General features: G+C 48.8%; 1 protein-coding gene across 8 annotated transcripts in view; it reads left to right on the top strand.

Moving 5' to 3' along the window:
- The window catches only part of PAK1 (p21 (RAC1) activated kinase 1), an 805,686-nt gene that overhangs the window by 326,407 nt on the left and 453,946 nt on the right, over window positions 1-25,333 (top strand). For 2 of the 8 annotated variants that reach the window (XM_083821760.1, XM_083821766.1), the window contains 3 exons: window positions 2,505-2,701; window positions 4,176-4,313; window positions 6,215-6,700. The exons of the other annotated variants lie outside the window; for them this stretch is intronic. In XM_083821760.1, coding sequence (XP_083677886.1) covers window positions 2,505-2,701; window positions 4,176-4,313; window positions 6,215-6,301 — 422 coding nt within the window. In that variant the 3' untranslated portion in view covers window positions 6,302-6,700. Of the gene's footprint in view, window positions 1-2,504; window positions 2,702-4,175; window positions 4,314-6,214; window positions 6,701-25,333 lie in introns of those variants that run through there. 8 annotated transcript variants of the gene reach the window in all.

The raw sequence follows: 25,333 nt of genomic DNA on the forward strand, positions 1-25,333 counted from the left end.
CTCCTCCTTGTCCACATGAGGGCATCTTCCAGGCCTCTCCCAACGCAGCCGCCTTTGGCCTCGCACGGGCCACTCCATCACAGAGCCTTGCTGAGGTCACAGTGGCCACCGCTGTCACGCCTTTGCCCCGGGCCCTATAAAAGAGGCCCCCTGCCGCTGGCCCGCCACTTGCTCAGCGACTCGGTCCTCTGAGAGCCAGCGTAAGCGGCAGGAGGAAGGCCAGAGAAAGGAGCAAGGCGAGCGGCAGCCCTCCTCGGTGTGAGGACCGCGAAGCGATCTGAGGAAGCACCGAGAAGATGGCAGCTAATGGGAGAAAGATGTCTCATGGGCAGAGGGACAGCACCTGCGGCACAAAAGACATCAGTGCCTGGGGGAAGCCTGCTGCCCGGCCCAGAGACAATTATCGGAGATATCACTGGCACCGCAGCGATGCGGGGAACAGGCCGGCCCCTCAGACATCCAGCAGCAGGGGGCCTGGGCCTAACCAGAGGTGCAGTGGTGGTGTGGAGCGAAGACGGGAGCGTGATGCGGAGAGCCGTGGGGAGCAGAGGCGTGCCCATCGGCCAGATCGCAGCGAGGGACCCAGCCGTGGCCGTAAAAGAGATGGCGGCGTGAAACCCACGAATGAATATCAAGTGGAGAGTGGCATGGGACCAGGCAATGGAACTGGGCGACCCCCTCGTTCGGCACCCTGGCCGGAGAACACAGCTGATGGGAGGCATCCCGTGTGGGCAGTCCCAGGCAAGGACTGGCTTGTCCTCCTGCCTGACACCGTGGAGCCCATGGAGGTGGATCCACAAGAAGAGGCGGAGGAACCCATGGAAGTGGATCCACCTCGGCCACATCAGACCTGGGACTACCCCGGCAGCTCTCTGCTGCGTGCCATGAGAGAACACCGGTAGCTACGCAGCAGGGCCCGGCGAGCTCCCTACTCCTCGTCGCGCAGGCTCCATCCCAGGCATTAGCTTGGAGCCACCAAACACCTGGCAATAAAGAACTCTTGCTGATATTCAGGGCTTGTGTGCGTGTTTCTTTCCCACCCGCCAGCCCTTGTGCGAGAGGTGTCAGCCCCTCTGCACAGAGCCTCGAGGAAGAGCACAAGAGAGGACCCAGCTCCCTTTGGGCTGCTGCGCTGGGCTGACAGGAGGAGTCCCCAGGGGCCACCATGCGCCTTTAACATTTGTGAAAATAAACTGAGGGGTGAAAATAGTAGTGTGGAAGCGATTAGAGGTGGCTAATTTCTTATATTAGGAGTGAGTTTCTATACCTGAGTAATTGGTAACGACAGACACGGAGAAGGCTGAGGTACTCAGCAACTTCTTTGCCTCCGTCTGCACTGGTAGATGGGCTTCCCAAGTCTTTCATTTCCCTGAACCTGTAGGTGGAGGCTGGGGGAGCAAAGTCCCACCCACGGTAAGTGAAGAGCAGGTTCGAGACCACCTGCTGAATGTAAACAGGTCCAGGTCTATGGGACCTGGTGACATGAATCCCAGGGTCCTGAGGGAACTGGCTGATGGGGTTGCCAAGCCGCTCTCCATCACAGTTGAAAAGTCCTGGCAGTCAGGTGATGTCACTGGTGAGTGGAAAAATGGAAACGTCATGCCCTTACTCTTCAACAATTAAAACAAAGAATTGAACAAAGAGTGCTACTCTTCACCAATTAAAACAATTAGGAGACGTTTCTTCTCAGAAAGAGCGGTCAGGCATTGGGACGCGTTGCCCAGGGAGGTGGTGGAGTCCCTGTCCCTGGGGGTGTTCAAGGCAAGGTTGGACGTGGTGCTTGGGGACGTGGTTTCGTGGGTGACATTGTTTGTAGGGGGATGGTTGGACCAGGTGATCTTGGAGGGCTTTTCCAACCTTAATTTTCCTATGATTCTATTATTCTGTGATCTTTTGGAAAGTCAAATGCAAATAAGACAGGGCCAAGCAATTTCCACAGGAAGGCTCTCCAGCTTTCTGTCTTCTCAAAGAAAATAATAAGTACCAAATTAGGTACTTAAATTTATTCTGAACACAGTATTTGCTCTAGAAAGCAAATCGTGTTTGAGAGATGGTACATCTTCTGGGGAAATACTATCTCTGGGACTGAAAATACGACCAGATAATGCTGGTGGGTGTGGGTGGAGGGAGGACAGACTGGGCATTGGTTTCTGTTTTCACAGACCCAGGAACAGGCTTGAGAGCATGTGTTACACAGTGTATTACAGCTGCCAAATGCTGCACTGCCACGTTTCACAGCATCCATGTACAGCTCTTTACTGATCACCATCACATCACATCGACAAGTGAGCAGCTCTGTGATGTTGATGGCCTCAGCGAGTCAGATTTAGAAGCTTACTCCTGAACACCTTGTTAACCACAAAACCAGGGCCTCCTTTGCAGCAGCAATGTAGCAGGCAGTGCAACAGGCTAGCTTGTACCACAGCATTGGCATCAGTACGTGTTGTTTTTGGAGAAACCTGCTGATTTCTAACTTTTTCTTCCCTCCTTCTTTGCTTTTCCAGCTGACTTTGGCTTCTGTGCCCAGATCACTCCCGAACAGAGCAAGCGCAGCACCATGGTGGGGACCCCGTACTGGATGGCGCCTGAAGTGGTGACACGAAAAGCCTACGGGCCCAAAGTGGACATCTGGTCACTGGGGATAATGGCCATCGAGATGATCGAAGGAGAACCCCCCTACCTCAATGAAAACCCCCTGAGAGTAAGCGAGTGCCTTTTTTTTGCCCTCAGGCCTTCGCTGAGCCTGCTGGTTAACCTGGGCTCTGGAGGAGGCAGGTGAACCTCCGCTGTGGTTTCATCACATGCAGCTACACGTCTCCTTAGATGCTGTAGTGAGAAGATTGTGGTCATTTAAGTTAGAAGCCATGACTGGTTCTGGGTGGCAGAGGGCACAGGCTGTTCCTGTTGCAGACCTTCAGGTAGGGTCTGAGTTAATGATGTGGTGCATCCATAATTCCCCCCTTTCTGGAGAGGCCGATAGGGGCACCTTCTGGCCCCAGAGTGCCCGGCTTCTTAAATCCTTGTGAGTGGGGAAGAGAGCTGTCCTTGAATTCAAAGAATACCACATTACTCTTTTATAAACAGGGCTTTTTCTTGCTGGTGCATTGTTCCTCTTTGCATGCTCCCAGTAAAGCTCCAGGTTTAACAAGCCTTTAGTCAGGCTTTGCCCCTGCTGGTGTCTTTCCCTTCGTATTCTTTAATGAAAGGGGAAATTCTATCAGTTTGTAGGAATGCGGCTGTTCTTGGTGTAAGCCAGTTTTATGGCTTTTTTTCTAAGCTAAACAGGACGAAGGGATCTAGAACAATTCTGTTTAACTTGTTTCCACCTCTTTTACTGGAGATGATTTTGGGAGAGAAGCGCAGCAGTGAAGAAATGCGAAAGGAAAAAGTTGGTATGGAGTTAAATGAGGACGGCTAAGCAACGGGGTGCTTTGCTCTCATTTAACTTAACTTGTTGCAGTTCCCAGGCTATCAGACCTCTACCTTGAGATGTGATGAGCAGTGAGCTCAGAAGGCCTCTGCCAGATGTCTGTTTCCTTTTAAAAGGCATCTAGCGATTTTCTTTTAATAGTAAAATTTTGCAGTGGATGAATTCTGAATTTCCTGATTCTTAGAGAATTCTTCATTCCCAAGCAGCAGCAAAACGACTCCACTTGTTTCTGTAGGGTGTTAAGTGCTGCTTGAGAACCTACTGGCCATCTTTTGTAAAGGACCAACTGCATCTTTAGAGTATTGACTTTTTAGGCCTTGTGCATTTGGGCAAAGTATCGAGAGAAGAAAGCCTCCTGTTTCTTCAGGGGTACCTTCCCATGAGGATATAGTTATTGCAGGAGTCGAGCACTGGCAGAGCTGTGCCAGCCAACTTCCCTCTGTAAACACAGTCTGGACTGCTGGTTTTGTCCTCTTAATCCCTTGAGAGGGCTGCAGGATCCAAACCCAGATTACGAGGGTAAAGCAAGAAAGGATTGGATCCCATCCACATAAAAATAGGGCCGGCAGCTCTTCTCTTTGCTGAAACTTAAGCATTTATTAGTCACCCTGATAAGGGTTTGTTTTGGTTTTGTTTTTCCCCATTGAACTGTGGGGAGGGAGAGGAAAAATGGGTGCCTCTGTAATCTGCAGCTGGAGTCTGACCTTCGTAACCTCCTGTTTCTTTGGTGCTTGCTTTGCTTTAGGCCCTGTATCTCATTGCTACTAACGGGACTCCGGAACTGCAGAATCCAGAAAAGCTTTCACCCATATTCCGAGACTTCCTAAATCGCTGTCTTGAAATGGACGTGGAAAAAAGAGGTTCTGCAAAAGAGCTGCTCCAGGTAAGTGCCGGGGAACGGGACGGAATTAAGCATTCTAGAGTGAGAATAGGCACGTGGAGCAATGTCATTTGGGGTCTTAAATACTGCGTCATCTGAAGTCACAAGCACAGCAGAGATAATTTACCATGAAGAAACGAACAAAAAAAACCAAAACCAACCAACCAAAAAACCCCAAATCCCTAACGAAGCGTTAACAGAGTACTTTCCTTTTTGTGCTGTACTTGCTACTGGCAGCAGCTGTGCAGCGTGTTCTGTAACCAACCTCAAATAATTGCCGTGCCCCGATCCTGCCAGCTGCCGAGCCCCTTAATTCCCGTGGCTTCTTCACGCAGCTCACCCTAACATCTGGCTGTGGTGTTGCGGTCTGGCCGTGCTTGTTCCCATTTGGATAACAGGAGGGCTTCCAGCTATCGAATGCTCTGGTTGTCTCCCTTCTGGGGGAGAGTTCCCAAAGCTTTCTGGAAGGGGCACGTCTTGCATTAACTGCAGCAGTTTGGCGTTAACACATTTTGCCAGATACAGCTCTTCCTGCAGAGGTGATGGAACCAAGCTTGTGAGAAATCCTCAGTTATTTCACTGAAAACCTGGTGTCTTTGTCTGGACTCGTGGTGAAAGTGAAGGACAAAGCTCCCAGGCTTTTTACCAACACAGATGAGGAGTGTTCATGTGTTTCCTTTTGTCAGACCTCCCACGGGGGTGGAAAATGTGCTTCAGCTCTTTGTAAAATAAATCGGTGATGATGGGGCCCTCAGATGTCGACTGTGAGACAGTTGTCTCTTTTTTGGTGTTCCCTTCTTTCCTTTAGTTTGTCTACTGGGTTCAGCTTTGGGAGTGCTGCTGCCTTTCTGAGACACTAATGAAGCATTAATCACCGGCAGAAAGAATGGCAGTAGATGAAAGCTGACTTTTTCTCCTGGACTTGCCAGCTCCAGAGTATCAGACAGCAGCAGGGTTGTGTTCCTTGGGGCAGGAGAACATTGGGACTGCAGCATTTCTGCCTGCCTTTACCTTTTGGCCTCGGATTTTACCACCTCTGAAGTGTGTTCAGATTGGGTGGTTGATCCCTTCTGGTGCTCAGAAGTCCTGGGGGACTTAATTATTTTGGGTTTTCTGAACAGCTTGTGGGTTTCATGCCTCCACTCGTCTGATTGGCTGTTTTGTGTCAGTCTCTGTCCTCAACCTAGACTTTCTCTGCGAGGCTGGAGTATTGCAAGCTTTCCACTTAACCCTGAACACAGGGAAAACTCCTTCCTCTGTTCCAGATGTTATGTTTTAAACCTTGCCCCCGAAACAAACACCACATGTGCTGCAAGAAGCACTTTGTGACACCACCTACAGCTTGTTGCATGCTCGATAATCAATATTGTTTAACAGAACAGCGCACCTGGTATAGGAGATGGCCTGACTGGTCCTGTTGTGAATTCCCTGCTGTGCTCTTCAGTCCCAGCTGTTCTGAAAATTTCTAATAGCTTTAGAAGGCCAAGGCAATGTTTTCAGCAGATCTGTGGTGACAGGAAAGGAAGAATGGAGAGATGATTGCTGCAGGAAGCCCTGTGCAATGTTTTGGAACTGCACAGGTTGCTTTTACTTACACCTCCCTTCCACAAAGAATTTCACTGTAGATTTTGCATGAATTTATTTCCTGGGAGAACTTGCTTGGTCTTGAGAGTGTATAAACATTGGAGAAATTAGGATGTGTTGGGTGCAAAGCTCTTTATCAGTTCAGGTAAGGCCCAAAAGTCACGGTGAACTTTCTTGCTCATCGTGCCTTTTTTGTTTCACCTGCTTGGAGGTTGTTGGAGTTCATACAGGTCTAGGTCCTGATATTTTGTGTAAACACCAGGCTTTTGGGACATGTTCTGAGAAATGTAACCTTTTTTTTTCCTTTTTCCTCTTCCTAGCACCAGTTCCTGAAAATTGCAAAGCCTCTTTCTAGTCTCACTCCTCTGATTCTTGCTGCTAAAGAAGCAGCAAAGAACAACCATTAAAGCGGGGGAGCCAGCACAGCCGTCGTGTCAAGCCTTTTAGATGTTCCCTACAGAAACCGAATTACCTGTCCCTGTCCCCTCCTGCTCCTCCTTCACAGGGGTGTTCTTAAAACTTTGATCTGCCTTGAAGGGTAGCAGATGTATCGTTTGCTGAATGTGGGAGGGCACGCAACAGGTACGCTGCTGATCTTGCGTAGTGAACTGTCTTTCCATCCTCCTTGATGGGCACGGTAGGGGAAGGGTATATTTTATGGCTGGGAAGATCTTCTGAGAACATCTGAACCTGACCTACCCGTAGCAAAGCCAGTTTGTTTTCGTATTTCTTACTGTGTTTATTTTTAAAGATAATGTGGAGCCTTTAGGCCATGTTTATCTTAATAAAGTAAATCTTCTGCTGGCTGGACTCTTCCTGCTTTTGCCAAGCTGCTCTTCCAGCACTGAGGCTGCTCTCTGCTGTGGATGACTTGAGGAGGGAAGGAAGCAGGCAGCAGCAATCGGGACAGCTAAAACAACTGGAAGGGAACGAGGGCAGGACCATGCAGCCCTCCTGCAGCACCGCTGGATGCTTCGGGGGAGCAAGGAGAAAGCCTGTGTGTGCTTCTTGCAGCTGTTGGACAAGTCGTGATCTTTTTGCCAAATTGTGTGAATCAAGGTCCTTCCCCGCACACTTTCGTTTCAACTCAAGTAATTAAACAGCTTTCAAAGAGTTCTGATATTCTAGAAAAATCACAGGAAAAATCAACTGGGATTTCTTTTAGGGTTATTTTATTAGTGCTGTCAGGCTTCGTGGAGACCTGCCCTGTAAGAGAAAGCAAACAGAACAATTGCTCTTAGGAAGATAAGATCTGCCTGCAAGATGATGGTGAAAACTCTTGCTTCTTAGACCAAGGCCAACAGAAAACAAACTGATCATGGACAGTGTTTCGTTGGAAGCATAGGGGCATTCATTTTATTTTTTTTTTTGAAATGAGCGAGTGAACTGATATCTTTATGCTACTGACTCCTTCGGTTGCTAATGATATGTAAAACAACAGCAATCCTGGAACTACTAGAGAGATCGGGTGTAAACACTGGCGTTATGTTGAACTGTATCCTGATTTTTAATAAAAGGACTGCTGCATTTCTTAACTCGGGGCTGAGGGAGGGTTGGAGAATTCACTGTCACCAGACAACTCTGTCGGATGGGATGGGTTTTCATGTTATCGTCACTGGGTGCTTACAAGCGATGCATTAAGTGATACAAGCTTCTGTAGTCCTGTGGGATAGCGAGTGGCTCTGAAGAGGAGTAACTGCACACAGAGGGAACGGATAAAAGATCTTGCTTTCTCTGTACGTATCGCTTTGGTCATTTCCAGGGTGAGTTTAATCCAGTTCTCCTCTCCCCAAAGCACTTGTGTTGCACAGAAACTCATTCCTGCTTCTTGCTGACACCTGCTGCTGGATCAGTCCTTTCCTCCCTGCCCTGGGCTTGTGATTGAAATATATACATATATTTTTCCCCATTCACTCTGCGATACGTGACAGCCCTTGCACTGGTTTTACAGGCGTAGATAAAGCCTGTAAGGTCCCTTGCTTTTTTGGTGTCTTCTCCCATCCTTCAGGCTACAGGGTGGCCACTGTCTGACGTGAGTCTGTAATGTCTGAAGCCCATTGCCAAATCTTCTGCCTTCCTCCCCTTGTATATATTCTTCATCTTCATGTAATATGGAGAGTTTCCCCTCGCAAGATGAATTCCTTGGGCAGAGCAGCAAAGCTGCCAGCCCTGAGGGGAACCTGATCTCTTGATGAGCTCCTCTGCTTGGGGCTGGGGTGGAGATCGGGAAAGGGAAGGCCACTGCCCTCGGATAATTCTCTTTGGTGAGGAGTTTGGTTTTATTTTCTATGCAAGTCTCAAAATGCCATGCGTGGGGTAGATGGGAAGGAATGATGGGCTAGATCTCACTAGGTCTAAAATCTAATGTGGCTCTGGTCTTACCGACCCACCAACTGACTGTTTTTGACAGCACAGGATTAAACCCGATCCATGAATGTACTGAGTGTTGCTGACTTCCCTTCGCCTTCCCTTCCCACTCCATCCTTGACACCCCTTTGAGGTGAGAGCGGTAATGCAGATGTGCCCTACCTGCGAGCAAATCCGTGAGCTTATTTTTCTGCAGGAGGAAAAATGGTAAAAAGGGTGACTTGTATTTAAGTTACTCTGCTGGATTCTCTGTTGCCTATTGGAAAGGAATCTGCAGGAGTGACTGTTTCTCCCCATTCTTAAGCCTGTGATGTGCTTCTGTCTCATTGACTTCGACTGTGGATTGGTCCTTACTGGTTTGGTAAGGACTGAGAGCTATGCACTGGGAAGCTGTAAGACAGCGGCTGTAGACATGTCATCTTCTCCTGTTTTTATTTTACCAACCTGTGATGCGAAAGAGTTTGACTTGCTACTTTGTACCTAGCCCCAATTCCAAGTTAACAGACGCATCGTGTTTTCATGGTCTCAGAAATCTTAAATAAAAAGATAAATAAAAGAATGTAGTTAGTTTAGGAGAATGAGATACATTTTTTTTTGTCCAGAGATGGATCCTTTTCTCTACTCTTAGGTTCATCTGGGCATCGCTCAGCTTCAGCACTGGTGGCAGCTGCTGCATAGCCTTTTACAGCACTTTCTGGTCACTACAGAGAGCTGTTAGCACAAGTGTCTGACTTACTAATTCTTATTTTTTTTTCTGAGAACATCCTTACTGCTGGGATTTGAACGCAACTTCCAAGAGAAGAGAACTGATTTGGTAGCATTTTAAAATATATTTTAATATACCTACAGTATGAACTAATTCTACTGAGTCTGAACCATTTTTAATCACAGCCCTTATTTATTTGATTATTAGATTCTCTCTTCTATATGAGAACATGAAATATTCAGTTTGACTATCCATCCTGAAAACCTGCTTTGTTTTTATGGGATCCTCAGCAACCCCATCAGGTTAGGTGCCGAAATGGCACAACGTGCTACAGCTCCCAGAGCTCCTGGTGGTGGCGGAAGGTAAAACTCATCTCTTTTTTTTCCAAAGCACTGAAGAATATCGTATTTAAGAAGCAGCTGGTGCATTTCAAGCTTCCTATATTTAAAGAGCTGATATTGAGCTGGATTACTGCAGCCCTAGGTTTTCTTTAAACAAATGATTGATTTAAGTTCAGTGGGGCCAAGAGTTTGGGTGAGAGGGGCTGGCTGAGCTGAGATCGCTTCTGAGCTGAGATCTCTGTTAGTATCCGAACGTGTCTGTCTCAAGGTATCACGGGTTGGTATCACCAGATGATATTTACCATGCAAGGATGGGGTGAAATGGCCTGTAGGCTGCTGGTACTTCAAGTTTGCTGAGCTCAGCTGGCAGTGAAAGGTCCAGCCCAAAGTCCAAGAAGAATGGTACGTATCTGAACGCCTTTCTTAATTATGAGCTTACAGATTCCCCAGCATCTTTCATATGGAAGCTGTCAAAGGTGAAGGCTGAGTCTGTTTGTCTCCCTAGCATAAAATACGGAGACTTTTCAGTGGCTTATTTTGATAGTAATAGAGAACATGTGGATGTATTTTGGGGTTGTAAACGCACTGGATTGAGCATATAGATAATGTCCTAGGGCGGATCTCATGGTTTGCTGCTAATGACAATTCTCAGCATCAAGGCTGGGGTCTTGGAGAAGCAGGGAGCTGCTGGTGGTGGCAGAACAGCGATGCCGGCGGGGGCTGGATGGAAACTTGCAGCCGAAATGGATGCCCCCAGGAAAGGGGTGGGAGGGCAACAGAAGATGGTGTTGGTCTGAGGAAGAAGACGGGTGCTGGGGTAGGAGGATGCAAAAGGTAAAAGCTCAGTTTCCCAACTGCTGAGGGAATTTGGAGGATGCTGGAGCAGCCTACGGTGGATTGAGGCATCCTGTTTGGGAGCAGGAAGGAGCGGGGGGCTCCTGTGCAATGAAGGGGTGCTCAGAGTGAGGACTGAGCCTTATGTCTTTGAGCAACAACTCGTGCTAAGTGAGCTGGAGCTAATCTGACCTGCTGCCAGGTGTCTGTGTGTCTTGTCCTGCTGGGAAATAACAAGGGCATTTGCCGTTTTAAAATCAGCTGGAAAACGTGTTTCTCTTTCTTTGTACTGCCTTGGTGTAACTCTCCGGTAGTGCCCGGTTTGTTAGGGTCAGCTCAGCCATTTAGAAAGCAAAACTGAAACCTTAAATAAAACCTGAATGAATGACCTGCTTCTCCTCCCCTTTGTTTCAATGACGCTTGCAGAAATGAATTGGGGGGTGCTTGAAGGAGTTGTGTTTCTCTGATCTGTTTTAATTAGATCTTACTTGATAGAGCAAAGTGACTTTACGCTGAAAGCTGATGCAGAAAGTGTGATTTCTACTGCTTATTTTCACCTGTTTGGAAGTCATTAATGCTCTGAGAAACACCAGTGTGGAAGCAGGATGTAGAGCCCAGCTTGAGGAGGAAGAGGAGGAGGCAGATGATGAAATGGACCCTCCTGGCTGCTTGTTGTCTCCCCAGGCAGAGCTTGGTGTCTGCGGCTCCAGGTGCAGAGGAGGAAACGGGGGAGGATTTGGGATCGGTCCCTAAAGCTGCCCTCCCCAGCATCACTTTTACATGTGGGGTCAGTAGGGTGAGGCTGATGACAAGAGCAGGAGTTTATCACCTACATAATTGTGCAAGTGCCTCGTCCCAGCTTGGATTAAGGAATATTAAGGGGAGGACACGTGTGCCCCCACAAGCCCCCTGCTGTAGGATTTTATCCGCTTGTGGCTGTAGGGCAGAGCTGGGTGCTGGAAGTCCAAGAAACCAAGCCTAACGTGAAGAGGACTTTCCCAGCTCAGCCTCCTGGCGCTGGGAGCCCTGCCGAGCTCTCACAAGCCATTTGGGTGCTGAGCCCCACGTCGGAGGGGGAAGAAAAAGGGAATGTCTGGAAGGGGGAGCTGGCAAACTAGTTGGTGGTGGCACTGCTGCGATGTGCATCCCATGTCCATGTCCTTGTCCCATGAGAGCCCGGCAGCCAAACTGTGTCATCCTGCATCCTGCTGCTCCCCTCGTGAAACTTCACAAAGCCGGGCACCAGGCAGACCGGAGGGCCTGGTAACGTACCCCAAAAGTGCCTGAAAAAGTGGTAACGGGGCTGGTGGCTCTGCCAGTATTTCCCTCAACACCATTACTTGAGTGTTTTTATTTTATTTTATTTTATTTTATTTTATTTTATTTTATTTTATTTTATTTTATTTTTAGTCCCATGGCAAAGGAGAGGAGCTTCTGCAGAGGTCCTGGTTGAAACCTCGTGGCTGCAAAATGCTTCCCAACCCCAGTCCTCTCATCCCACTGCTGCCTTTTTTTTCCACCTGCACGGGAGGGAAATGTACCTGTGGTTATCTCAGAGGGGTGTCCCAAGGCTAAATATGCACTGGGACACACAAAACCTGCCCTGGATCTTTAAACTTTTACTTTTTCATACCTAAATTTAGCGTTTTCACTGGTGGGAACAGTTCTGCAGGGTCTTATTATTTGGGAGCGAAGTGGGGGGAATGAGCAGGAGCAGAGGCAATACGCTGGTAGGTACAGGAGAGGAAGAGAGGGTTATTATCGCATGCTTCAGGGAAAACTGCTGCACTTTATATAAGTGATGTTTTTCCTGCATCCCTGATTTTTATTGCCCAGAAGGGTCCCAAGTTTTGGTCCCGAGGCTCATCTTTTGGGAGAATTTAGAGCTTGAACTCCGTGAGCTTGCCGGGCTTAACCTGGCTGCTCCCCTCCAATTCCTGGGGCTGTGCTGCCCTCAAACAGATCAAAGATCTCCTGAAGATGGGTACTTCAGCTGTGACCGCTTTAGCCTTTTGAATGGGTCTGGTTTGGTTTTGTTGATGGAGTTTTCTTTTGTTAACCAGAGATTCTAAGCCTTGGAGATGGGGAGAAAAAATGGGTTGAGGCAGGATTGCATGGGGCAGCCTTTCTCTCTGTCAAGCCAAATGGCCTGGGGGGGAGCCAGCCCCAGAAAAGGGGCCCCTCAGCCCCCCCAGCCCTCCTCCTTGTCCACATGAGGGCATCTTCCAGGCCTCTCCCAACGCAGCCGCCTTTGGCCTCGCACGGGCCACTCCATCACAGAGCCTTGCTGAGGTCACAGTGGCCACCGCTGTCACGCCTTTGCCCCGGGCCCTATAAAAGAGGCCCCCTGCCGCTGGCCCGCCACTTGCTCAGCGACTCGGTCCTCTGAGAGCCAGCGTAAGCGGCAGGAGGAAGGCCAGAGAAAGGAGCAAGGCGAGCGGCAGCCCTCCTCGGTGTGAGGACCGCGAAGCGATCTGAGGAAGCACCGAGAAGATGGCAGCTAATGGGAGAAAGATGTCTCATGGGCAGAGGGACAGCACCTGCGGCACAAAAGACATCAGTGCCTGGGGGAAGTCTGCTGCCCGGCCCAGAGACGATTATTGGAGATATCACTGGCACCGCAGCGATGCGGGGAACAGGCCGGCCCCTCAGACATCCAGCAGCAGGGGGCCTGGGCCTAACCAGAGGTGCAGTGGTGGTGTGGAGCGAAGACGGGAGCGTGATGCAGAGAGCCGTGGGGAGCAGAGGCGTGCCCATCGGCCAGATCGCAGCGAGGGACCCAGCCGTGGCCGTAAAAGAGATGGCGGCGTGAAACCCACGAATGAATATCAAGTGGAGAGTGGCATGGGACCAGGCAATGGAACTGGGCGACCCCCTCGTTCGGCACCCTGGCCGGAGAACACAGCTGATGGGAGGCATCCCGTGTGGGCAGTCCCAGGCAAGGACTGGCTTGTCCTCCTGCCTGACACCGTGGAGCCCATGGAGGTGGATCCACAAGAAGAGGCGGAGGAACCCATGGAAGTGGATCCACCTCGGCCACATCAGACCTGGGACTACCCCGGCAGCTCTCTGCTGCGTGCCATGAGAGAACACCGGTAGCTACGCAGCAGGGCCCGGCGAGCTCCCTACTCCTCGTCGCGCAGGCTCCATCCCAGGCATTAGCTTGGAGCCACCAAACACCTGGCAATAAAGAACTCTTGCTGATATTCAGGGCTTGTGTGCGTGTTTCTTTCCCACCCGCCAGCCCTTGTGCGAGAGGTGTCAGCCCCTCTGCACAGAGCCTCGAGGAAGAGCACAAGAGAGGACCCAGCTCCCTTCGGGCTGCTGCGCTGGGCTGACAGGAGGAGTCCCCAGGGGCCACCATGCGCCTTTAACATTTGTGAAAATAAACTGAGGGGTGAAAATAGTAGTGTGGAAGCGATTAGAGGTGGCTAATTTCTTATATTAGGAGTGAGTTTCTATACCTGAGTAATTGGTAACGACAGACACGGAGAAGGCTGAGGTACTCAGCAACTTCTTTGCCTCCGTCTGCACTGGTAGATGGGCTTCCCAAGTCTTTCATTTCCCTGAACCTGTAGGTGGAGGCTGGGGGAGCAAAGTCCCACCCACGGTAAGTGAAGAGCAGGTTCGAGACCACCTGCTGAATGTAAACAGGTCCAGGTCTATGGGACCTGATGACATGAATCCCAGGGTCCTGAGGGAACTGGCTGATGGGGTTGCCAAGCCGCTCTCCATCACAGTTGAAAAGTCCTGGCAGTCGGGTGATGTCACTGGTGAGTGGAAAAATGGAAACGTCATGCCCTTACTCTTCAACAATTAAAACAAAGAATTGAACAAAGAGTGCTACTCTTCACCAATTAAAACAATTAGGAGACATTTCTTCTCAGAAAGAGCGGTCAGGCATTGGGACGCGTTGCCCAGGGAGGTGGTGGAGTCCCCGTCCCTGGGGGTGTTCAAGGCAAGGTTGGACGTGGTGCTTGGGGACGTGGTTTCGTGGGTGACATTGTTCGTAGGGGGATGGTTGGACCAGGTGATCTTGGAGGGCTTTTCCAACCTTAATTTTCCTATGATTCTATTATTCTGTGATCTTCTGGAAAGTCAAATGCAAATAAGACAGGGCCAAGCAATTTCCACAGGAAGGCTCTTCAGCTTTCTGTCTTCTCAAAGAAAATAATAAGTACCAAATTAGGTCCTTAAATTTATTCTGAACACAGTATTTGCTCTAGAAAGCAAATCGTGTTTGCGAGATGGTACATCTTCTGGGGAAATACTATCTCTGGGACTGAAAATACGACCAGATAATACTGGTGGGTGTGGGTGGAGGGAGGACAGACTGGGCATTGGTTTCTGTTTTCACAGACCCAGGAACAGACTTGAGAGCATGTGTTACACAGTGTATTACAGCTGCCAAATGCTGCACTGCCACGTTTCACAGCATCCATGTACAGCTCTTTACTGATCACCAGCCTTCACATCGACAAGTGAGCAGCTCTGTGATGTTGATGGCCTCAGCGAGTCAGATTTAGAAGCTTACTCCTGAACACCTTGTTAACCACAAAACCAGGGCCTCCTTTGCAGCAGCAATGTAGCAGGCAGTGCAACAGGCTAGCTTGTACCACAGCATTGGCATCAGTACGTGTTGTTTTTGGAGAAACCTGCTGATTTCTAACTTTTTCTTCCCTCCTTCTTTGCTTTTCCAGCTGACTTTGGCTTCTGTGCCCAGATCACTCCCGAACAGAGCAAGCGCAGCACCATGGTGGGGACCCCGTACTGGATGGCGCCTGAAGTGGTGACACGAAAAGCCTACGGGCCCAAAGTGGACATCTGGTCACTGGGGATAATGGCCATCGAGATGATCGAAGGAGAACCCCCCTACCTCAATGAAAACCCCCTGAGAGTAAGCGAGTGCCTTTTTTTTGCCCTCAGGCCTTCGCTGAGCCTGCTGGTTAACCTGGGCTCTGGAGGAGGCAGGTGAACCTCCGCTGTGGTTTCATCACATGCAGCTACACGTCTCCTTAGATGCTGTAGTGAGAAGATTGTGGTCATTTAAGTTAGAAGCCATGGCTGGTTCTGGGTGGCAGAGGGCACAGGCTCTTCCTGTTGCAGACCTTCAGGTAGGGTCTGAGTTAATGATGTGGTGCATCCATAATTCCCCCCTTTCTGGAGAGGCCGATAGGGGCACCTTCTGGCCCCAGAGCGCCCGGCTTCTTAAATCCTTGTGAGTGGGGAAGAGAGCTGTCCTTGAATTCAAAGAATACCACATTACTCTTTTATAAACAGGGCTTTTTCTTGCTGGTGCATTGTTCCTCTTTGCGTGCTCTCAGTAAAGCTCCAGGTTTAACAAGCCTTTAGTCAGGCTTTGCCCCGCTGGTGTCTTTCCCTTCATATTCTTTAATGAAGGGGGAAATTCTGTCTGTTTGTAGGAATGCGGCTGTTCTTGGTGTAAGCCAGTTTTATGGCTTTTTTTCTAAGCTAAACAGGACGAAGGGATCTAGAACAGTTCTGTTTAACTTGTTTCCACCTCTTTGACTGGAGGTGATTTTGGGAGAGAAGCGCAGCAGTGAAGAAATGCAAAAGGAAAAAGTTGGTGTGGAGTTAAATGAGGATGGCTAAGCAACGGGGTGCTTTGCTCTCATTTAACTTAACTTGTTGCAGTTCCCAGGCTATCAGACCTCTACCTTGAGATGTGATGAGCGATGAGCTCCAAAGGCCTCTGCCAGATGTCTGTTTCCTTTTAAAAGGCATCTAGCGATTTTCTTTTAATAGTAAAATTTTGCAGTGGATGAATTCTGAATTTCCTGATTCTTAGAGAATTCTTCATTCCCAAGCAGCAGCAAAACGACTCCACTTGTTTCTGTAGGGTGTTAAGTGCTGCTTGAGAACCTACTGGCCATCTTTTGTAAAGGACCAACTGCATCTTTAGAGTATTGACTTTTTAGGCCTTGTGCATTTGGGCAAAGTATCGAGAGAAGAAAGCCTCCTGTTTCTTCAGGGGTACCTTCCCATGAGGATATAGTTATTGCAGGAGTCGAGCACTGGCAGAGCTGTGCCAGCCAACTTCCCTCTGTAAACACAGTCTGGACTGCTGGTTTTGTCCTCTTAATCCCTTGAGAGGGCTGCAGGATCCAAACCCAGATTACGAGGGTAAAGCAAGAAAGGATTGGATCCCATCCACATAAAAATAGGGCCGGCAGCTCTTCTCTTTGCTGAAACTTAAGCATTTATTAGTCACCCTGATAAGGGTTTGTTTTGGTTTTGTTTTTCCCCATTGAACTGTGGGGAGGGAGAGGAAAAATGGGTGCCTCTGTAATCTGCAGCTGGAGTCTGACCTTCGTAACCTCCTGTTTCTTTGGTGCTTGCTTTGCTTTAGGCCCTGTATCTCATTGCTACTAACGGGACTCCGGAACTGCAGAATCCAGAAAAGCTTTCACCCATATTCCGAGACTTCCTAAATCGCTGTCTTGAAATGGACGTGGAAAAAAGAGGTTCTGCAAAAGAGCTGCTCCAGGTAAGTGCCGGGGAACGGGACGGAATTAAGCATTCTAGAGTGAGAATAGGCACGTGGAGCAATGTCATTTGGGGTCTTAAATACTGCGTCATCTGAAGTCACAAGCACAGCAGAGATAATTTACCATGAAGAAACGAACAAAAAAAACCAAAACCAACCAACCAAAAAACCCCAAATCCCTAACGAAGCGTTAACAGAGTACTTTCCTTTTTGTGCTGTACTTGCTACTGGCAGCAGCTGTGCAGCGTGTTCTGTAACCAACCTCAAATAATTGCCGTGCCCCGATCCTGCCAGCTGCCGTGCCCCTTAATTCCCGTGGCTTCTTCACGCAGCTCACCCTAACATCTGGCTGTGGTGTTGCGGTCTGGCCGTGCTTGTTCCCGTTTGGATAACAGGAGGGCTTCCAGCTATCGAATGCTCTGGTTGTCTCCCTTCTGCGGGAGAGTTCCCAAAGCTTTCTGGAAGGGGCACGTCTTGCACTAACTGCAGCAGTTTGGCATTAACACATTTTGCCAGATACAGCTCTTCCTGCAGAGGTGATGGAACCAAGCTTGTGAGAAATCCTCAGTTATTTCACTGAAAACCTGGTGTCTTTGTCTGGACTCGTGGTGAAAGTGAAGGACGAAGCTGCCAGGCTTTTTACCAACACAGATGAGGAGTGTTCATGTGTTTCCTTTTGTCAGACCTCCCACGGGGGTGGAAAATGTGCTTCATCTCTTTGTAAAATAAATCTGTGATGATGGGGCCCTCAGATGTCGACTGTGAGACAGTTGTCTCTTTTTTGGTGTTCCTTTCTTTCCTTTAGTTTGTCTACTGGGTTCAGCTTTGGGAGTGCTGCTGCCTTTCTGAGACACTAATGAAGCATTAATCACCGGCAGAAAGAATGGCAGTAGATGAAAGCTGACTTTTTCTCCTGGACTTGCCAGCTCCAGAGTATCAGACAGCAGCAGGGTTGTGTTCCTTGGGGCAGGAGAACATTGGGACTGCAGCATTTCTGCCTGCCTTTACCTTTTAGCCTCGGATTTTTCCACCTCTGAAGTGTGTTCAGATTGGGTGGTTGATCCCTTCTGGTGCTCAGAAGTCCTGGGGGACTTAATTATTTTGGGTTTTCTGAACGGCTTGTGGGCTTCATGCCTCCACTCGTCTGATTAGCTGTTTTGTGTCAGTCTCTGTCCCCAACCTAGACTTTCTCTGCGAGGCTGGAGTATTGCAAGCTTTCCACTTAACCCTGAACACAGGGAAAACTTCTTCCTCTGTTCCAGATGTTATGTTTTAAACCTTGCCCCCGAAACAAACACCACATGTGCTGCAAGAAGCACTTTGTGACACCACCTACTGCTTGTTGCATGCTCGATAATCAATATTGTTTAACAGAACAGCGCACCTGGTATAGGAGATGGCCTGACTGGTCCTGTTGTGAATTCCCTGCTGTGCTCCTCAGTCCCAGCTGTTCTGAAAATTTCTAATAGCTTTAGAAGGCCAAGGCAATGTTTTCAGCAGATCTGTGGTGACAGGAAAGGAAGAATGGAGAGATGATTGCTGCAGGAAGCCCTGTGCAATGTTTTGGAACTGCACAGGTTGCTTTTACTTACACCTCCCTTCCACAAAGAATTTCACTGTAGATTTTGCATGAATTTATTTCCTGGGAGAACTTGCTTAGTCTTGAGAGTGTATAAACATTGGAGAAACTAGGATGTGTTGGGTGCAAAGCTCTTTATCAGTTCAGGTGAGGCCCAAAAGTCACGGTGAACTTTCTTGCTCATCGTGCCTTTTTTGTTTCGCCTGCTTGGAGGTTGTTGGAGTTCATACAGGTCTAGGTCCTGATATTTTGTGTAAACACCAGGCTTTTGGGACATGTTCTGAGAAATGTAACCTTTTTTTTTCCTTTTTCCTCTTCCTAGCACCAGTTCCTGAAAATTGCAAAGCCTCTTTCTAGTCTCACTCCTCTGATTCTTGCTGCTAAAGAAGCAGCAAAGAACAACCATTAAAGCGGGGGAGCCAGCACAGCCGTCGTGTCAAGCCTTTTAGATGTTCCCTACAGAAACCGAATTACCTGTCCCTGTCCCCTCCCGCTCCTCCTTCACAGGGGTGTTCTTAAAACTTTGATCTGCCTTGAAGGGTAGCAGATGTATCGTTTGCTGAATGTGGGAGGGCACGCAACAGGTACGCTGCTGATCTTGCGTAGTGAACTGTCTTTCCATCCTCCTTGATGGGCACGGTAGGGGAAGGGTATATTTTATGGCTGGGAAGATCTTCTGAGAACATCTGAACCTGACCTACCCGTAGCAAAGCCAGTTTGTTTTCGTATTTCTTACTGTGTTTATTTTTAAAGATAATGTGGAGCCTTTAGACCATGTTTATCTTAATAAAGTAAATCTTCTGCTGGCTGGACTCCTCCTGCTTTTGCCAAGCTGCTCTTCCAGCACTGAGGCTGCTCTCTGCTTTGGATGACTTGAGGAGGGAAGGAAGCAGGCAGCAGCAATCGGAACAGCTAAAACAACTGGAAGGGGAACGAGGGCAGGACCATGCAGCCCTCCTGCAGCACCGCTGGATGCTTCGGGGGAGCAAGGAGAAAGCCTGTGTGTGCTTCTTGCAGCTGTTGGACAAGTCGTGATCTTTTTGCCAAATTGTGTGAATCAAGGTCCTTCCCCGCACACTTTCGTTTCAACTCAAGTAATTAAACAGCTTTCAAATAGTTCTGATATTTCTAGAAAAATCACAGGAAAAATCAACTGGGATTTCTTTTAGGGTTATTTTATTAGTGCTGTCAGGCTTCGTGGAGACCTGCCCTGTAAGAGAAAGCAAACAGAACAATTGCTCTTAGGAAGATAAGATCTGCCTGCAAGATGATGGTGAAAACTCTTGCTTCTTAGACCAAGGCCAACAGAAAACAAACTGATCATGGACAGTGTTTCCTTGGAAGCATAGGGGCATTCATTTTATTATTTTTTTTTTGAAATGAGCGAGTGAACTGATATCTTTATGCTACTGACTCCTTTGGTTGCTAATGATATGTAAAACAACAGCGATCCTGGAACTACTAGAGAGATCGGGTGTAAACACTGGCGTTATGTTGAACTGTATCCTGATTTTTAATAAAAGGACTGCTGCATTTCTTAACTCGGGGCTGAGGGAGGGTTGGAGAATTCACTGTCACCAGACAACTCTGTCGGATGGGATGGGTTTTCATGTTCTCGTCACTGGGTGCTTACAAGCGATGCATTAAGTGATACAAGCTTCTGTAGTCCTGTGGGATAGCGAGTGGCTCTGAAGAGGAGTAACTGCACACAGAGGGAACGGATAAAAGATCTTGCTTTCTCTGTTCGTATCGCTTTGGTCATTTCCAGGGTGAGTTTAATCCAGTTCTCCTCTCCCCAAAGCACTTGTGTTGCACAGAAACTCATTCCTGCTTCTTGCTGACACCTGCTGCTGGATCAGTCCTTTCCTCCCTGCCCTGGGCTTGTGATTGAAATATATACATATATTTTTCCCCATTCACTCTGCGATACGTGACAGCCCTTGCACTGGTTTTACAGGCGTAGATAAAGCCTGTAAGGTCCCTTGCTTTTTTGGTGTCTTCTCCCATCCTTCAGGCTACAAGGTGGCCACTGTCTGACGTGAGGCTGTAACGTCTGAAGCCCATTGCCAAATCTTCTGCCTTCCTCCCCTTGTATATATTCTTCATCTTCGTGTAATATGAAAAATTTCCCCTTACAAGATGAATTCCTTGGGCAGAGCAGCAAAGCTGCCAGCCCTGGGGGGGACCTGATCTCTTGATGAGCTCCTCTGCTTGGGGCTGGGGTGGAGATCGGGAAAGGGAAGGCCACTGCCCTCGGATAATTCTCTTTGGTGAGGAGTTTGGTTTTATTTTCTATGCAAGTCTCAAAATGCCATGTGTGCGGTGGAAGGAATGATGGGCTAGAGCTCACTAGGTCTAAAATCTAATGTGGCTCTGGTTTTACCGACCCACCAATTGACTTTTTTGGACAGCACAGGATTAAACCTGATCCATGAATTTATTGAATGTTGCTGACTTCCCTTCGCCTTCCCTTCCCACTCCATCCTTGACACCCCTTTGAGATGAGAGTGTTAATGCAGATGTGCCCTACCTGCGAGCAAATCCGTGAGCTTATTTTTCTGCAGGAGGAAAAATGGTAAAAAGGGTGACTTGTATTTAAGTTACTCTGCTGGATTCTCTGTTGCCTATTGGAAAGGAATCTGCAGGAGTGACTGTTTCTCCCCATTCTTAAGCCTGTGATGTGCTTCTGTCTCATTGACTTCAGCTGTGAATTGGTCCTTACTGGTTTGGTAAGGACTGAGAGCTATGCACTGGGAAGCTGTAAGACAGTGACTGTAGACATGTCATCTGTTTTATTTTATTTTTTACCTGTCTATGATGCGAAAGAGTTTGACTTGCTACTTTGTACCTAGCCCCAATTCCAAGTTAACAGACACATCATGTTTTCACGTTCTCAGAAATCTTAAAAAAATAAATAAAATTTAGTTAGCTTAGGAGAATGAGGTATATATTTTTTTCTGAGATATGGATCCTTTTCTCTACTCTTAGGTTCATCTGGGCATCGCCCAGCTTCAGCACTGGTGGCAGCTTCTGCATAGCCTCTTACAGCACTTTCTGGTCACTACAGAGAGCTGTTAGCACAACTGTCTGACTTAAAATTTTCCTCTGTGGCTTTTTTTTTTTTCTTTTTTTTTTTTTTCTGAGTGCATCCTTACTGCTGGGATGTGAAAGCAAATTCCAACAAGAGAACTGATTTGGTGGCATTTTTTAATATATATTTTTAATATACCTACTGCATGAACTAATTTCACTGAGTCTGAACCATTTTAAATCACAGCCCTTATTTATTTGATTATTAGATTCTCTCTTCTATATGAGAACATTAAATATTCAGTTGTTTGACTATCCATCCTGAAAACCTGCTTCCTTTTTAAGGGATCCTCAGCAACCCCATCAGGTTAGGTGCCGAAATGGCACAATGTGCTACAGCTCCCAGAGCTCCTGGTGGTGGCGGAAGGTAAAACTCATCTCTTTTTTTTCCAAAGCACTGAAGATTGTCGTATTTAAGAAGCAGCTGGTGCATTTCAAGCTTCTTATATTTAAAGAGCTGATATGGAGTTGTGTTACTGTAGCCCTAGGTTTTATTTAAACAAATGATTGATTTAAGTTCAGTGGGGCCAAGAGTTTGGGTGAGAGGGGCTGGCTGAGCTGAGATCGCTTCTGAGCTGAGATCTCCGTTAGTATCCGAACGTGTCTGTCTCAAGGTATCACGGGTTGGTATCACCAGATGATATTTACCATGCAAGGATGGGCTGAAGTGGCCTGTAGGCTGCTGGTACTTCAAGTTTGCTGAGCTCAGCTGGCAGTGAAAGGTCCAGCCCAAAGTCCAAGAAGAATGGTACGTATTTGAACGCCTTTCTTAATTATGAGCTTACAGATTCCCCAGCATCTTTCATATGGAAGCTGTCAAAGGTGAAGGCTGAGTCTGTTTGTCTCCCTAGCATAAAATACGGAGACTTTTCAGTGGCTTATTTTGATAGTAATAGAGAACATGTGGATGTATTTTGGGGCTGTAAACACACTGGATTGAGCGTACAGATAATGTCCTAGGGCGGATCTCATGGTTTGCTGCTAATGACAGCTCTCAGCATCAAGGCTGGGGTCTTGGAGAAGCAGGGAGCTGCCGCTGGTGGCAGAACAGCGATGGAAACTTGCAGCCGAAATGGATGCCCCCAGGAAAGGGGTGGGAGGGCAACAGAGGATGGTGTTGGTCTGAGGAAGAGGATGGTTGCAGGTGTAGGTGGAAGCAAAAGGTAAAAGCTCAGTTTCCCAACTGCTGAGGAAATTTGGAGGGTGCTGGAGCAGCCTGCGGTGGATTGAGGCATCCTGTTTGGGAGCAGGAAGGAGCGGGGGGCTCCTGTGCAATGAAGGGGTGCTCAGAGTGAGGACTGAGCCTTATGTCTTTGAGCAACAACCCGTGCTAAGTGAGCTGGAGCTAATCTGACCTGCTGCCAGATGTCTGTGTGTCTTGTCCTGCTGGGAAATAACAAGGGCATTTGCCGTTTTAAAATCAGCTGGAAAACGTGTTTCTCTTTCTTTGTACTGCCTTGGTGTAACTCTCCGGTAGTGCCCGGTTTGTTAGGGTCAGCTCAGCCATTTAGAAAGCAAAGCTGAAACCTTAAATAAAACCAGAATGAATGACCTGCTTCTCCTCCCCTTTGTTTCAATGACGCTTGCAGAAATGAATGGGGGGGTGCTTGAAGGAGTTGTGTTTCTCTGATCTGTTTTAATTAGATCTTACTTGATAGAGCAAAGTGACTTTACACTGAAAGCTGATGCAGAAAGTGTGATTTCTACTGCTTATTTTCACCTGTTTGGAAGTCATTAATGCTCTGAGAAACACCAGTGTGGAAGCAGGATGTAGAGCCCAGCTTGAGGAGGAAGAGGAGGAGGCAGGTGGTGAAATGGACCCTCCTGGTTGCCTGTTGTCTCCCCAGGCAGAGCTTGGTGTCTGCGGCTCCAGGTGCAGAGGAGGAAACGGGGGAGGATTTGGGATCGGTCCCTAAAGCTGCCCTCCCCAGCATCACTTTTACATGTGGGGTCAGTAGGGTGAGGCTGATGACAAGAGCAGGAGTTTATCACCTACATAATTGTGCAAGTGCCTCGTCCCAGCTTGGGTTAAGGAATATTAAGGGGAGGACACGTGTGCCCCCACAAGCCCCCTGCTGTAGGATTTTATCCGCTTGTGGCTGTAGGGCAGAGCTGGGTGCTGGAAGTCCAAGAAACCAAGCCTAACGTGAAGAGGACTTTCCCAGCTCAGCCTCCTGGCGCTGGGAGCCCTGCCGAGCTCTCAGAAGCCATTTGGGTGCTGAGCCCCACGTCGGAGGGGGAGCTGGAAGAAAAGGGAACGTCTGGAAGGGGGAGCTGGCAAACTAGTTGGTGGTGGCACTGCTGCGATGTGCATCCCATGTCCATGTCCTTGTCCCACGAGAGCCCGGCAGCCAAACTGTGTCATCCTGCATCCTGCTGCTCCCCTCGTGAAACTTCACAAAGCCGGGCACCAGGCAGACCGGAGGGCCTGGTAACGTACCCCAAAAGTGCCTGAAAAAGTGGTAACGGGGCTGGTGGCTCTGCCAGTATTTCCCTCAACACCATTACTTGAGTGTTTATTTTATTTTATTTTATTTTATTTTAGTCCCATGGCAAAGGAGAGGAGCTTCTGCAGAGGTCCTGGTTGAAACCTCGTGGCTGCAAAATGCTTCCCAACCCCAGTCCTCTCATCCCACTGCTGCCTTTTTTTTCCACCTGCACGGGAGGGAAATGTACCTGTGGTTATCTCAGAGGGGTGTCCCAAGGCTAAATATGCACTGGGACACACAAAACCTGCCCTGGATCTTTAAACTTTTACTTTTTCATACCTAAATTTAGCGTTTTCACTGGTGGGAACAGTTCTGCAGGGTCTTATTATTTGGGAGCGAAGTGGGGGGAATGAGCAGGAGCAGAGGCAATACGCTGGTAGGTACAAGAGAGGAAGAGAGGGTTATTATCGCATGCTTCAGGGAAAACTGCTGCACTTTATATAAGTGATGTTTTTCCTGCATCCCTGATTTTTATTGCCCAGAAGGGTCCCAAGTTTTGGTCCCGAGGCTCATCTTTTGGGAGAATTTAGAGCTTGAACTCCGTGAGCTTGCCGGGCTTAACCTGGCTGCTCCCCTCCAATTCCTGGGGCTGTGCTGCCCTCAAACAGATCAAAGATCTCCTGAAGATGGGTACTTCAGCTGTGACCGCTTTAGCCTTTTGAATGGGTCTGGTTTGGTTTTGTTGATGGAGTTTTCTTTTGTTAACCAGAGATTCTAAGCCTTGGAGATGGGGAGAAAAAATGGGTTGAGGCAGGATTGCATGGGGCAGCCTTTCTCTCTGTCAAGCCAAATGGCCTGGGGGGGAGCCAGCCCCAGAAAAGGGGCCCCTCAGCCCCCCCAGCCCTCCTCCTTGTCCACATGAGGGCATCTTCCAGGCCTCTCCCAACGCAGCCGCCTTTGGCCTCGCACGGGCCACTCCATCACAGAGCCTTGCTGAGGTCACAGTGGCCACCGCTGTCACGCCTTTGCCCCGGGCCCTATAAAAGAGGCCCCCTGCCGCTGGCCCGCCACTTGCTCAGCGACTCGGTCCTCTGAGAGCCAGCGTAAGCGGCAGGAGGAAGGCCAGAGAAAGGAGCAAGGCGAGCGGCAGCCCTCCTCGGTGTGAGGACCGCGAAGCGATCTGAGGAAGCACCGAGAAGATGGCAGCTAATGGGAGAAAGATGTCTCATGGGCAGAGGGACAGCACCTGCGGCACAAAAGACATCAGTGCCTGGGGGAAGCCTGCTGCCCGGCCCAGAGACGATTATTGGAGATATCACTGGCACCGCAGCGATGCGGGGAACAGGCCGGCCCCTCAGACATCCAGCAGCAGGGGGCCTGGGCCTAACCAGAGGTGCAGTGGTGGTGTGGAGCGAAGACGGGAGCGTGATGCGGAGAGCCGTGGGGAGCAGAGGCGTGCCCATCGGCCAGATCGCAGCGAGGGACCCAGCCGTGGCCGTAAAAGAGATGGCGGCGTGAAACCCACGAATGAATATCAAGTGGAGAGTGGCATGGGACCAGGCAATGGAACTGGGCGACCCCCTCG

This window comes from Anser anser (assembly GCF_964211835.1).
Source record: "Anser anser genome assembly, chromosome: 1".
NCBI classification, from domain to species: Eukaryota; Metazoa; Chordata; class Aves; order Anseriformes; family Anatidae; genus Anser; species Anser anser.